Source organism: Taudactylus pleione, unplaced genomic scaffold (genome assembly GCF_031769625.1).
Source record: "Taudactylus pleione unplaced genomic scaffold, aTauple2 ptg000041l, whole genome shotgun sequence".
In the NCBI taxonomy this organism is placed as follows: Eukaryota; Metazoa; Chordata; class Amphibia; order Anura; family Myobatrachidae; genus Taudactylus; species Taudactylus pleione.
The window spans coordinates 49,930,465-49,944,097 of NW_028284443.1; the positions used below are offsets into that span (position 1 = coordinate 49,930,465).

Genomic DNA, 13,633 nt, shown 5'->3' on the forward strand with positions numbered 1-13,633 from the left:
GTATACCTTGGGTGTGTGGTCACGCTCTGCTATATGCACACTTTGGGTGGATGAACGCACAAAGGCCGGAGAGTTGCATATATCAGAGTGCGACCACGCATCCAGGAGTGGCATATCTATACGTATATATTGTATGTATGTATGTGTGTATATATATATATATATATATATATATATATATATATATATATATATATAATACAGATTGTGTATAGAAATAGTGTTCCCGCTAGATGGGGGCAGCCGGGGAGTCTCGGAAGTCCCCCCCCCACTAAAAAGGGAGGTGGCCGGTTAGGGAGGGAGTCCTTGAGACTCTCCTCCAATTTGTCATGCTTGGGGGCATGCCCAGTACTTAAGGAGGTGCTGTGCTTCCCCCAAGCTCTCCCCTCACGGTGAATAGATGCCGTCGTCTATTCACCCAATGGTGATCAGTCATCGCAACTTTTCCCACCTACAGGAAACTGTGGCCCGCAGGTGGGGAAGGCTGAATGCATGCTGTTTTAGGGGGCACCCCTAAAAGGGCACGGCACATTTTGCTCTTTTAAAATGGGGGAGGCACGGAGCCCCGCTAAAACCACCTAGCAGGAACACTAGAAATATATTGTATACAGATCCTTTCTATTTAAGTGAAACAATTACTTAGTTAGATCCCAGACCAGATTATGGTGTGGATAGAACTTGTTCCCTTCCACCAGCCAACCAGGAGATATGCTAAAACTTGGATGAACCCTGCAAAATTATTAATGCTGGTGCTATTGAAAGAGGAAGCGTAGTTCATCTCTCTCTTAATCTTTAGATCATGATCCGGAGCATTTTCTTATTTTTGGATCGAACCTATGTCCTGCAGAACTCCATGCTTCCTTCTATATGGTAAGTAGCTGCATAACTCTTGTTCTAAAACACACTGCTCACTTTAGTGGTTTCATTGCTGTATGAATGCCAGCAGCCATGCCCAGGGGCTGTCTAGCAACTCTAATGCTGGGTACACACTAAATGATGTGTACCCAGCGCGATCTCGTTCGCGACGGGACCCAGCAGTGGGGGGCAATGCTGCATTTGGCAGCATGGCTCCCGCTTACGATATCGCCAGTCGGATCTGCATGCAGGTCCGACGGACGATGTCGCTGACGATGCGTAGGAGCGCACATCATCAGCGACATAGCCGATACACACAGGCCGATGTGGACGATATGTTGTCTAGTGTTGATATGTCAAATACGAGCGCTAATGGAAAATATGTAAATGGTTCTGTAGTGACTAGTATGCTGTAAAAATTGCGTGCTTCACATCATATTTTTATGATGCTGATATCTGTGCACTGATTAGTTTATAAATAAAAAACTATCTGTATGCACTGATTAGTTTATAAATAAAATCAGAAGCACTTAAGATATTGGTAACAATGGTATGGTAGTAATACTGAGTATGTGAGTTGTTGGCTACTATGTAAGTTATGTAACACTGTATCTTGTATTGAATAGTCAGTGGTCTATTATGTTTACATGTGAAGTGGGAGCATTCGATAGCACTAAAAATAGTTCCGGAACACAAGGACCATTAAAACAAAGCCAAATTGCTTGAATAAAATGTTTATAGCTCTTATGAGGTATGTTTTAAGAGAGTCCGTCAGTCCGTACCCGGCTGATAGCCGCCGATGGATGCCGCACCTGACAGCGAGGCCAAACGAATGGAGGTAGTGTGTCACTCTAACTATCCCTATCTTACCTCCTAGGCTTCTTCTGTTGGTGCGGCAGGTCTTCTCCTTGCTGCTGCCGTGGACGGATGCGGGATGGGAGCCGCTGGTGGTGTCGCTCTGCCGGGACGGGTGGTATGACGTCACCCGCTTCCGTGCACAGTGCGTCTCCTCTATAGTCGGGCTGTGGTTCTCTCTTTACCTTTTCCAACGCGTTTCGTACTGCAGCGGGTACTTTTTCAAGGATAGGGTGTCCCTGGACTGTTGCTCAAGTTATACGATATTTTTAAAATAAACTTTATTGTTCCTATTAAAATTTGAGCAGGAAGTTCAGGTTAAGAAAGCGGTAACCTTGTGTTCCTGTTAAAGAAGTGCTCCCATGTTAATGGAAATGCAGAAATATATAGAACTAGTAAGATGATATAATTACTGTTTGTATGGTGCATTATGTGCTCTAATTAATATGTCAGTTTTTGATACGACTTAAAGTGAAATGTAAAGCTTTAAAAAAAAAATTAAAAATTAAAAACATTACTAGAAAAAATCCAACATAGGAATACTTTGCTTCTTTTGTTCATTTCATGTTTTTTTAATTTAAGGACGTAATAAAAGTTATGTTTTATTAATTGTATGGTCACTGGAGTTCATCATGATTAATCCTTGAGTGCCCCAACATAGGAATAATTTGCTTCTTTTGTTCATTTCATAGAAAAAATCCTTGTCAAGGTAAAAAATGTAGAAATTGTAATAATTATTTCAAGGTTCTTCCAGAAAGGCATTCAATTCTATATCGATATTTAGCCCTCTTGGTGTGAGGGTTCTTAATGTGTGGATCCATTTTGTTTCACATTTTATTAAATTTGTACTGATGTTTCCTCCTCTCCAATTTTGTAGAATGTTTTGGATGCCTATAAATTTAAGACCCCTTGGATTTTTTCCTTGCTTTTCCAAAAAATGCTGAGACACACTATGTGAATCGAATCCTTTTTTTATGTTGTTGATATGTTCCATAATTCTAGTTTTCAGTTTTCTTTTCGTCTGACCTATATATTGTTTTCCACAGGGGCATTCTAAAAGATATATGACCCCTTCAGTTTCGCATGTAATGTGCTCTTTAATTTTAAACTCTTGCTCTGTATTATTTGATTTAAATTTCTCAATTTTCTTTGTATTGTTAAAGTTTTCATTTCTGCATGCTTTACACTTTAGGCAATGGTAAAAGCCTGTATTTAGCTTATTTCTCTCCTCTTTTTCGATTGGTACAAAGCTTTTAGTAAGTTCTTGTTTCAGATTCTTAGCTCTGGTGTATATTATCTTTGGCCTTGTTCCAACCATTCCTTTGAGATCTTGATCCAATTGTAAAATGTGCCAATGTTTGCGATATACATTTTCAATAATCTTATGGTTTCCATTGTATTGTGTGATCAAGGTGACTTCAGGGTTCTCTTGGGTTTTTTCTTTATACTGTAGTAGTTCTTCCCTTTTCATATTCATGACTTTCTTCATATGGTTCTCTAATTTTTCTTCTTTGTAACCTTTTTCAGCAAATTTCTGTTTCAAATCTTCCGTTTGTTGTATAAAATCTCCTGGATCTATGCAATTTCTACGTATTCTTTTCATCTGGCCCTCTGGTATGTTCTCTATCCATTTCCTATGGTGGTTACTTCTGCTATCAAGGAAGTTCTTGCCATCAACCTCCTTGATGTGTGTTTTCGTCTGCAGTGTCCCTCCCCTGACAAAAATTTCTAGATCAAGAAAGACCACTCTTTACTGCTCTGTGTGGTGAACTCCAGGCCAATGCCATTGTCGTTGATATATTTAATGAAATCTCCCAAAAGGTTATCCGGTCCACCCCAAATGAACAGTATGTCGTCTATGTACCGTTTCCAACATATTACATATTCAAAAAAGGGGTTGTTGGTCCAAATGTGGTTGTCTTCCCACTTTGCAACAAAAAGATTTGCATAGCTTGGTGCGAATGTAGTGCCCATAGCTGTACCTTTGAGCTGTTTAAAATAACCCCCATTATACCAAAAAAAGTTATGGTTCAGGATGAACTCAATGCTGTCCATTATGAAATTCACTTGTCTTGTCGGGATGTTAGTACTTGTTGTGAGATAGTGTCTTGTGTGATTGCATCCTATTTCATGGTCTATACACGTGTAAAGAGATTTTACATCACTTGTGCATAGGGTATAGCTGTTTTTCCACTCCATTTTCTTCAGTAACTGTAGGACTTGCATGGTGTCTTTCAAAAACCTTTTTTGTTTCGTTACTATCTCTTGGAGGAAGAAATCAATGTATTTAGATAGTTTTGATGATATAGAGCCAATTCCCGAAACTGTGGGCCGTCCTGGTGGATTCTGCTTATCTTTGTGTAGTTTCGGCAAATGGTAAAAAACAGGAATTTTCGGGTTTTTCACATCCAGGTAATCCATTTCTTTCTTTGTTATTATTCCAAGATGTAGCCCTTCTTCAAGGTGGAGTGATAGTTCTCTCCCATATTCTTCTGTTGGGTTATTAGATAATTTCTGGTAAATTATTGGATCTTCTAGCAATCTCTCTAGTTCTTTTGTATAATCTTCTTTGTTCATAATCACCAATCCCCCTCCCTTGTCGGCGGGCTTGATGATTATTGAGTCATCTTCTTTCAGATTCTTCATTGCTTTTTTTCTGCTATGGTCAAATTATAGTTAGTTTTTTCAATTTTTCTGGCAAATCTTCTATTTCTTTTTCCACCAATTTCTGAAACGTGTCTATATGAGGTCCCTTTATGTATGATGGGAAGAAAGTTGAATTCGGTTTGAATGATGTATGTATATATTCTGAACGCGGTCCCAAATCCATTCTTGTTATTGGGTCTCTTGCGAAGTACTTCTTCAGGCACAATTTTCTGATAAATTTCTGAGTGTCAACATAAAAATTGAATCTGTTAATGTTTGAGTGGGGGGTGAATTTCAGACATTTACTGAGCAGACATGTGATTTTCTGACAAAATCTTATTGCTTAAATTGAATATGCTTTGTTTTTTTTCTTTATTCATATTCTTGAAACCTGTCTGTTTTCTTCTACTTCTAAGTCCTCCTCTGACACCTCTTTTTCTTTTTTCTTTGATGTTCTTCCCCTCTTCATTGTATGTTCTGGTGGTTTTCCTGTGCCCCAAACAAAATCTAAAAAATCTTCCTCATCGCTATCTTCTGAACTAACTCTTTCTTTTCTTTGTCTTTTCTTTGTTATTTTTCCTGATGGAATTGTTGTTTCAACTTGTTCCATTAGACTGCGGCAATTTCTTCCTTGTTCTTTTTGTGCTGCCTCTGTACCTTGATTGAATGATTCCTTTATGAGTTTGTGTGGGTCCTCTGTATTGTATGAAAAATGTCTCTTATTATATGACTGGTAGGTCCTTGGTATTGTTGCTACTTTCGGGATCTCCTTTATTAATGGTTCTCTCCTTCCTTCATTATTCGTTTTCGTGTTCCTGTGATTAAGTTCTTTTCGGGGTCTTTGTCCCTGGTATTGTTGATTATATTTCCTGTATACTGTTCTTTCCGTTGGTTTTGTATATATTTTATCGTGTATTAATGAAGTTCTTTTTTCATTTATTTTTTCTTCATAGCTCCTTTTCTCTTTCACGTCTGTCAAAAATTTGTTCTGTTTTTGTCTTAGAATTCCTTCTTCCAACTTCTCTATTTTATTATTTGTCATTTTTATTAGATTGGTATAGTCCTCCATTGATTTTAATGTGTCAAATTTGTTCTCATACATTTTAATTTTTTCATTAATTTTTATTAGGGAGGCTTTTCTGTCTTCTATAATTAATTTAATTAATTCCTTGGAACAGCTATCCAAGATGTTGTTCCACCTTTTGAAGAAATCATTTTGTGTCGGATTGAAAGTGGGTTTTTTTTGGATACGTAGTCCTCTTGGTATCATTCCTTTTTCTAGGTACTTTGTCAATGTAGTTATCTCCCACCATTGTTTTGTTTCTGCAATGTAGTTCTTTTCTAACTTGAGAAACTGACTGCAGAATTTCTCATTTTCTTCTGGGAGTAACACAGGGTTGGAGTCTTCACAAAAAATGTTATCAAGATTATCATTCCTAAATTTATGCGTCAGTAGTGTGGTTTGTATAGTAGCTGCAGATTATTTAAGGAGGGGATTTGTAATAGAAGTAAAAATATTCTGCGCTTGTGGATGTATTGTAAGCAGCTCAGTAGCATAGAGATTGAAATTGATATGTCAAATACGAGCGCTAATGGAAAATATGTAAATGGTTCTGTAGTGACTAGTATGCTGTAAAAATTGCGTGCTTCACATCATCATATTTTTATGATGCTGATATCTGTGTGCACTGATTAACATGGGAGCACTTCTTTAACAGGAACACAAGGTTACCGCTTTTTTAACCTGAACTTCCTGCTCAAATTTTAATAGGAACAATAAAGTTTATTTTAAAAATATCGTATAAATTGAGCAACAGTCCAGGGACACCCTATCCTTGAAAAAGTACCCGCTGCGGTACGAAACACGTTGGAGAATGTAAAGAGAGAACCACAGCCCGACTATAGAGGAGACGCACTGTGCACGGAAGCGGGTGACGTCATACCACCCGTCCCGGCAGAGCGACACCACCAGCGGCTCCCATCCCGCATCCGTCCACGGCAGCAGCAAGGACCTGCCGCACCAACAGAAGAAGCCTAGGAGGTAAGATAGGAATAGTTAGAGTGACACACTACCTCCATTCGTTTGGCCCCGCTGTCAGGTGCGGCATCCATCGGCGGCTATCAGCCGGGTACGGACTGACGGACTCTCTTAAAACATACCTCATAAGAGCTATAAACATTTTATTCAAGCAATTTGGCTTTGTTTTAATGGTCCTTGTGTTCCGGAACTATTTTTAGTGCTATCGAATGCTCCCACTTCACATGTAAACATAATAGACCACTGACTATTCAATATAAGATACAGTGTTACATAACTTACATAGTAGCCAACAACTCACATACTCAGTACTACTACCATACCATTGTTACCAATATCTTAAGTGTTTCTGTTTTTATTTATAACTAATCAGTGCATACAGATACAGTTTTTTATTTATAAACTAATCAGTGCACACAGATATCAGCATCATAAAAATATGATGATGTGAAGCACGCAATTTTTACAGCATACTAGTCACTACAGAACCATTTACATATTCTCCATTAGCGCTCGTATTTGACACATCAATTTCAATCTCTATTCTACTGAGCTGCTTACAATACATCCACAAGCGCAGAATATTTTTACTTCTATGTTGTCTAGTGTGTATCTGGCTTTAGCCTGTGGGCACATGAAATCAAGTGGCCTTGCTTTTCTACCAGAGCATGGTAACGGCTAAAGGGACGTGGCAAAAAACTGCAGGTGCAGTTTATATCATGGGGATGCGGTTTAAATGTGTAATGAAATCTATGAAAAATAATTATGTCTAAGAACTATAATCAAATACATCACCTACCAGCCCTGTCTGACAAGCAGATACTATTCTAGTGAATGATATAGAATATAGGAGGCAATGGGGCAGATGTATGAAGCTCTGTGAAGTGATAAAGTGGAGAGTGATAAAACAAACAACCAATCAGCTCCCAACTGTCATTTTTCAAACACAGCCTGTAACATGACAGTTGGGAGCTGAGTGGCTGTTCGTTTATCACTCTGCACTTTATCACTTTCCAGAGCTTCATACATCTGCCCCATTATACAATAACCACCTCACAGCACCATATACTGCATCATCACACATTATTCATGGTCTCACAACATAAATAATTCTGTCCAGATTTTCTGCTGCTGGTTGTTAGAATAAACTTTACTCGTTGCGCACAAAGGGCCTGATTCAGAGGCGCTCGCAAAAAGCGAGCGCTCTCTCTGAATCAGGGAGGCCGCTTTTTTTTCTAAAACCCAGCCTCCTGGCCGCTCGCTCAGCTGTGGGTGACCACCCACAGCTTTTGCGTGCGGCCAGGTGATGGTCGGGACCATCGGGCTTGCCACGAGACCATTGCGGTAGGGTCTCGTTCCCGCAAGCCCCAGTGAGCTTCCTGCTCTAATAGAGCAGTAAGCTGACTACTGACATCACTCGTGATGTCAGTATGGCCGCCCACAAACGGCAGGTGTTCCTTCAGGAACGCCTCCGTTTGTCCAGCCACCCCCCCTTCCCCGCCTACAAATCGGGGCGAGCTGTCGATCAACATCGATAGCCGCCCCATTTGTTGCGAGCACCGGAGCGAGTGAATTTCTCACTCGCTCCAGGGCTCGCGCACACAATGCCCCACCATCGACCCGCTTGCGAGCGGGTCTGAATAACCCCCAAAGGCCGAACCACAGTAAATTACTGAGATTGTGATATTTGGGTTATTAGCCTAGATAATGGTCTATAGGGCATGCCTCAGAGGAGGATTTGTCTGTAAAGGAGTACAATGCTGCTAGGAGTCACAGGTTACCGAAGCCGGGGTATAGTGTGTGCCTAGTGCTTCACAGTACTATGTTGTGTCCAGTGCTGCACAGCACTGTGGTTTGCCTAGTACTATGGTGTGCCCAGTGCTGCACAGTACTATGGTGTGTGCACAGTGCCATTGTGTTCCCAGTGCTGAACAGTACTATGTTGTGTGCCTAGTGCTGAATCTTACCTGCTGCTAGTGTGTCTCTTCACTTTTCATGGGCTGCTCAGAGCTGGTGGCAGAGCTCGCTCGCGGCAGCGCCAGGGCCCGGACTGCACGCGGACTCAGAGATGTCAGGTAAGGCAATTCCTTGCTTCCAGCACTGGAGACGCACCGGAAGCCGCTGCAGTTAGGGCCCGGGGCCGTCCGCTCCCTCACTAGATGCTTCTGCTGCCTTGAGGCCAGCGTACCCGGCCGGTTGACGCAGCTTAGGGGAGGTAGGCTCTCCCCCGGCAGCTCCTCTCCCGACCCAGACACTGATCCATCAAAGGTTTTCCTGCGTCTGGGTCTCTCCTCCTACCCCCTTTGTGCATAAGAGATGCTCACAGCCCACTATCTGTGCTCTGCTGAAGCGGTTTGGTATATAGTGCTCTATAGCCTACCAAGATTTCAGTAGTTGATTCAGGGTCCATTGCAACTGAATTACATATGCATTGTATGTGACTTTTTTTGCTAGCTGCTGTGTTGATACTGCCTTTTATTTCTGACTCAGTTATAACTATCATTGTTTTTTTTCTCTTCATCCCTCTGCTACAGGTGGGTGGGGGTTTTCCTTTGTACTTCACATTTACTAGTTATTTGTGAAGTCTGTCACATTACATTACATTGCATTGTTAACTTTATAATTTATATGTCAAAAGGTAAAGGGAAACAGGAGGTGGAGGCCCCTGTGCTGGTTTCATGTAAATCCTGTTTGGCGGGTTTGTCCCCTCAGGACTTTGGACCTCATTCAGACCAGGTCGCAAGCGCTGCTCGCTCGCGACCGGGTCGATGCTTTGGTCCTGCACACGCGCAGCGGCCGCACTGTGCGTGCGCAAGCCCCGGAGCGAGAGAGAAACTCTCTCGCTCCGGAGCTCACTACAAAAGGGCCGGCTGTCGTTGTTGATCGACAGCTCGGCCCGTTTTATGGGCGGGGGGGTGGGTACACAAACAGAGCCGTTCCTGATGGAACGCTTGCCGTTTTCTGGGCGGCCGCACTGACATCTGCAGTGATGTCAGTGGGAGCTTCCTGCTCGATCAGAGCAGGAACCTCCCTGGGGCTTGCGGTTGCCGAGACCCAACCTTAGGGTCTTGTCGCAAGCCCCGATGGTCGCGATGGTCTTGGCCATCACCGTGGTTGGTCGCTAAGCTGTGGCTGGTAACCCACAGCTTAGCTAGCAACCAGGAGGTCGCTCTAAAAAAAAGAAGCGGCCGCCCTCATTCAGAGAGAGCAATCGCTTCTTGCGACCGCCTCTGAATGAGGGCCTTTATACAGGATGGTTTGTGTGCTGTCTGTTTATAAAGAACCACCTCACATGCCCAGTCTACCAGCCCCTGTACAGGAGCCATCTTGGGTGTCGTCCTTGTCTCGGGTGAGGAAGCAGCTAGTGGATTGTTTGGCTACAACCACGCAGCCTCCTTTAATAGGATACTCACAGCAGTTTCAGCATCCTATGTTTGCCCCCCCCTATAAATCCTTCCTGGATGGATGTTTTTGCCCACCGAAGTCAGAATATGGCTCAGTGGGCTGTTGCAAACAGACCAGTAGTCACTAAGGCGCCGAAAAGGATGTTATCGGTCTGCTAAGCATATAGATTCAGACGCATCATCAAAAGGAATCAGATGATGCGCTGGGTTCTTCTCCAGGGCCTATCTCAGTAGAGGAGGACCATCCTTTTACAGTGGATGTCCCTTCTTTGGTGAGGGCGGTCAAATCAATCCTAAATATACAGGATGATGAGCCAGCTCCTAGACAGAAAGCTCCAGTGTTTAAACACCAGAAGGTGGTAAAAGCTGAGTTTGTTACGAAAAGATTAACATCTTTGTATCCTTTCCCAGCTACTGAAAGTACTAACTGGGAAATCCCTCCTACTGTGGATGCTCATGTGACACATTTAGTGCTACGTTGCCTATTATGTCAGCATCTTCTCTTAAAGATAGAAAAATTGAAACATGGCTTAAAGTAGTATTTTCATTGTCTAGATACTCGGCCGGCTATGGACGGGGCTTGTGCACACAAGGCTGTTGAAGAATGGACGGGGGCATTGAAAGATACTCTACCAAATACTACCAGACAACTGCTGACATATCTCCCACATACGGGAATCAGCCACCTATTTGGGAGAAGTTGCAATAGATTCTGGGCTTCTAAAGCATCGGCAGCCTCGGTTGTGGCTCTGGAATCCTTCATTTTTTTTTAATTAAATATACTTTTTGGAACAGAGGGCCTGATTCAGACACGCTCGTGAGCGCTCGCACGCGGGTCGATGGTGCCCTAGTGCGCATGTGCACGACGGAGGCTGCACCGTCGTGCGCATGCGCGAGACCCGGCTAACGACGGGGAAGCCGTCGCTCCGGGTCTCGCACCAAAGGGGGCGTGCTGGCGATGTTGATTGACCAGGGGTGTGGCTGCCAGAAGGAGGCGTTCCCATGGGAACGCCTACCGTCTGGGTCCGGCCCCACTGACATCACTAGTGATGTCAGTGGGAGTGATTTTGGCTCTGATAGAGCCAAAATCACTCCGTGGCTTGCGGTCACCGAGACCCTACCGCAGGGTCTCGTCGCAAGCCCGATGGTCGCAATGGTCTTGACCATCGCGACCATCTTTTTGGCCGCTCGCATATGCTGTGGGTGGTCGCTCCAAGTTTAGGTAGGAGGGCCCTGATTCAGAGCGAGCGCTCTGGTCAGAGCTTCCGTCTCTGAATCAGGCCCAGAGTTAGATAAGATAGTGGCTACTCTGGCAGCTTCAAAATCTGCAGGTCTGCCATCAACAGCTACATTAAATTCTAGACAGTCTACTTTTCGGCCCTTTCGTCCTCAGGGACGAGCAAAAGGACAGCCTTCCTCCAGGCCATCTAGTTCTTGCAGGACCATCAAGCAGCTAACTAAGAATTACTAGTCGGCCAGACGTCCAGCTTCTAAGCCGGACGACAAACCCTCTGCCTGATGGGGCGGGCCTCCTCCTGGGGGATCCCAGGGTTCGGAGGCCGACTTCTTCAGTATGCGGACTACGGACATCAAACAACAGATGCCTGTGTCCGAGAAGTAGTCTCTCAGTGGTATGCTCTCACTTTCTGAAGGCATCCTCCCCAGAAGTATCTATTTTTGGTTCAGAAACTGAATGGGTCTCATTACCCTATTCTAAATCTGAAAACCCTCAACAAGTTTATCCGTGTACCCAAATTCCGTATGGAGACTCTCCGATCAGTTTTTTTGGCAATGAAACCTGGGGATTTTATGGTTTCTGTGGACATTCAGGATGCGTACCTGCATGTGCCTATTACGCCATCCCACCAACAATTTCTACGGTTTGCTGTCGTGCAACAACCTTACCAATTTCAGACACTGCCCTTTGGTCTATCAAAGGCCCTTCGGGTCTTCACCAAAATAATGCTGTGATGATGGCCTATCTCAGGTGTTAAGGATCAGAATACTGCCATTCCTGGACAACCTTCTGATATTGGCACAATCTCTGGCTGTTCTACAACACCATCTCCAGCTGACCATTGTCTGCCTACAGATGCACGGCTGTATAATCAATTGGAAGAAATCTTCTTTGTCTCCAATACAGCAGATGGTACATCTCGGGGCACTTCTGGTTTCTCAAGCACAAAGGGTGTCTCTGCCAGAGGACAAGATTGTGGCCCTATCATTGCGAGTACGCAGTCGAAGGGTATCCATTCTATCAGCGATGCATGTCTTGGGGTCAATGGTATCCACCTTCGATATGGTGGAATATGCTTAGTTCCACTCCAGGCCTCTGCAGCAATTGATTCTCTCCCGCTGGAACAGACTATATTATCTAATGCGGTCCCAGAGGATCCTTCTCACTCTGGAGGTTCGTCTCTCTCTCGTGATGGCTACAAAAGTATCATCTGGACAAAAGTCACCCATTCTGGATTACAAATTGTGTGCTCCTTACCACGGACGCCAGTCTTCGCCAATGGAGGGGGCGGTGACAGGTCATCACACCGTTCAGGGGAGATGGACAAATCAGGGATGTCATCTGCCCATAAACATTCTGGAGCTTTGCGCAGTATACAAAGCACTTTTCATGGCACAGGACCTGCTCCAGGGCAGGCCGTTCCAGATCCAGTCCGACAATGCACCCACAGTAGCCTATCTCAATCATCAAGGAGGCACGCAAAGTCACGTATCCACGAAGGAAGTGACGAACGTTCTGATCTGGGCGGAAAGTCATCTGCCAGCTATCTCAGCAATATTCATCCTGGGAGTTCTCAATTGGGAAGCGGACTTCCTAAGTTGCCAGGACATACACGCCAGAGAATGGTCTCTCTACTCTGGGTTTTTTCAACTCCTGGTAAACAAATGGGGCCTATCAGACGTAGACCTCATGGCCTCATGTCACAATCACAAGGTCCTCAAGTACGGGTCCAGGACCAGATACCCCTCAGCCGCATTCGTGGACGCACTGGCTGTGAGATGAGACTTCAAGCTGGCGTATATCTTTCCTCCGACTTCCTTCCTCCCAAGGGACCTCAGGAAATTAAAGCAGGAAGGCGGAACAGTGACACTAGTAGCTCCTGTTTGGCCCAGACGCCTTTGGTTCACCGACATATGCAATCTATCCATAGACACGCCGCTTCCTCTTCCTCTATGGCCAGATCTGTTAGCGTAGGGTCCCTGCCTGCATCCGGATTTTTCACCAGGATAGAGCTGTTCTCCGTAAACGGGCGGGTTACCTTCCTATGGTAGTGTCCCGTTTTCATGTGACTGAAGAGATTGTGGTTCTAGCTTTTCATTCTTCATACCTTTTATGTAGGTGAAGCATCCCTGGATGTGGTTCGCGTTCTCCGTATCTATGTGGATCGTACAGACTCTTTTTAGAAAATCAGAAGCTCTTTTTGTGTTATATGGTTTTCACAAACGAGGATGGCCAGCTAACAAACCAACTCTGGCTCGATGGTTACGTATGACTATCGCTCATGCTTACACACAGGCTGATCTCTCTGTCCCAAACACGTCGACCGCACATTCTACCTGGTATGTGGGACCATCGTGGGCATTCCATTCCATTGTGGTGCCTCTGCTGATCAATGGTGCAAGGCAGCCACGTGGTCTTCTGTCCATACTTTTCTTGGGTTCTACGCCTTTGATACTTTTGCATACACACTTGCCAATGACTGCACCTCCGCCAGGTCCGTTGCTTATGATGTCGGTACAACCTAGACATCGTCTAGTGTGTACTGGCCTTAAGATTGTACCAGCCCCGAGGGTGTAAATGACACCATGTCCATTCCTG

The 13,633-nt window shown here is 44.2% G+C and overlaps 1 protein-coding gene across 2 annotated transcripts in view; it reads left to right on the top strand.

Moving 5' to 3' along the window:
• The window catches only part of CUL4A (cullin 4A), a 115,232-nt gene that overhangs the window by 26,499 nt on the left and 75,100 nt on the right, over positions 1-13,633 (top strand). For both annotated transcript variants that reach the window (XM_088458566.1, XM_088458558.1), the window contains exon 6: positions 797-870. In XM_088458566.1, the coding sequence (XP_088314692.1) occupies positions 797-870 (74 nt within the window). The remainder of the gene's footprint in view (positions 1-796; positions 871-13,633) is intronic.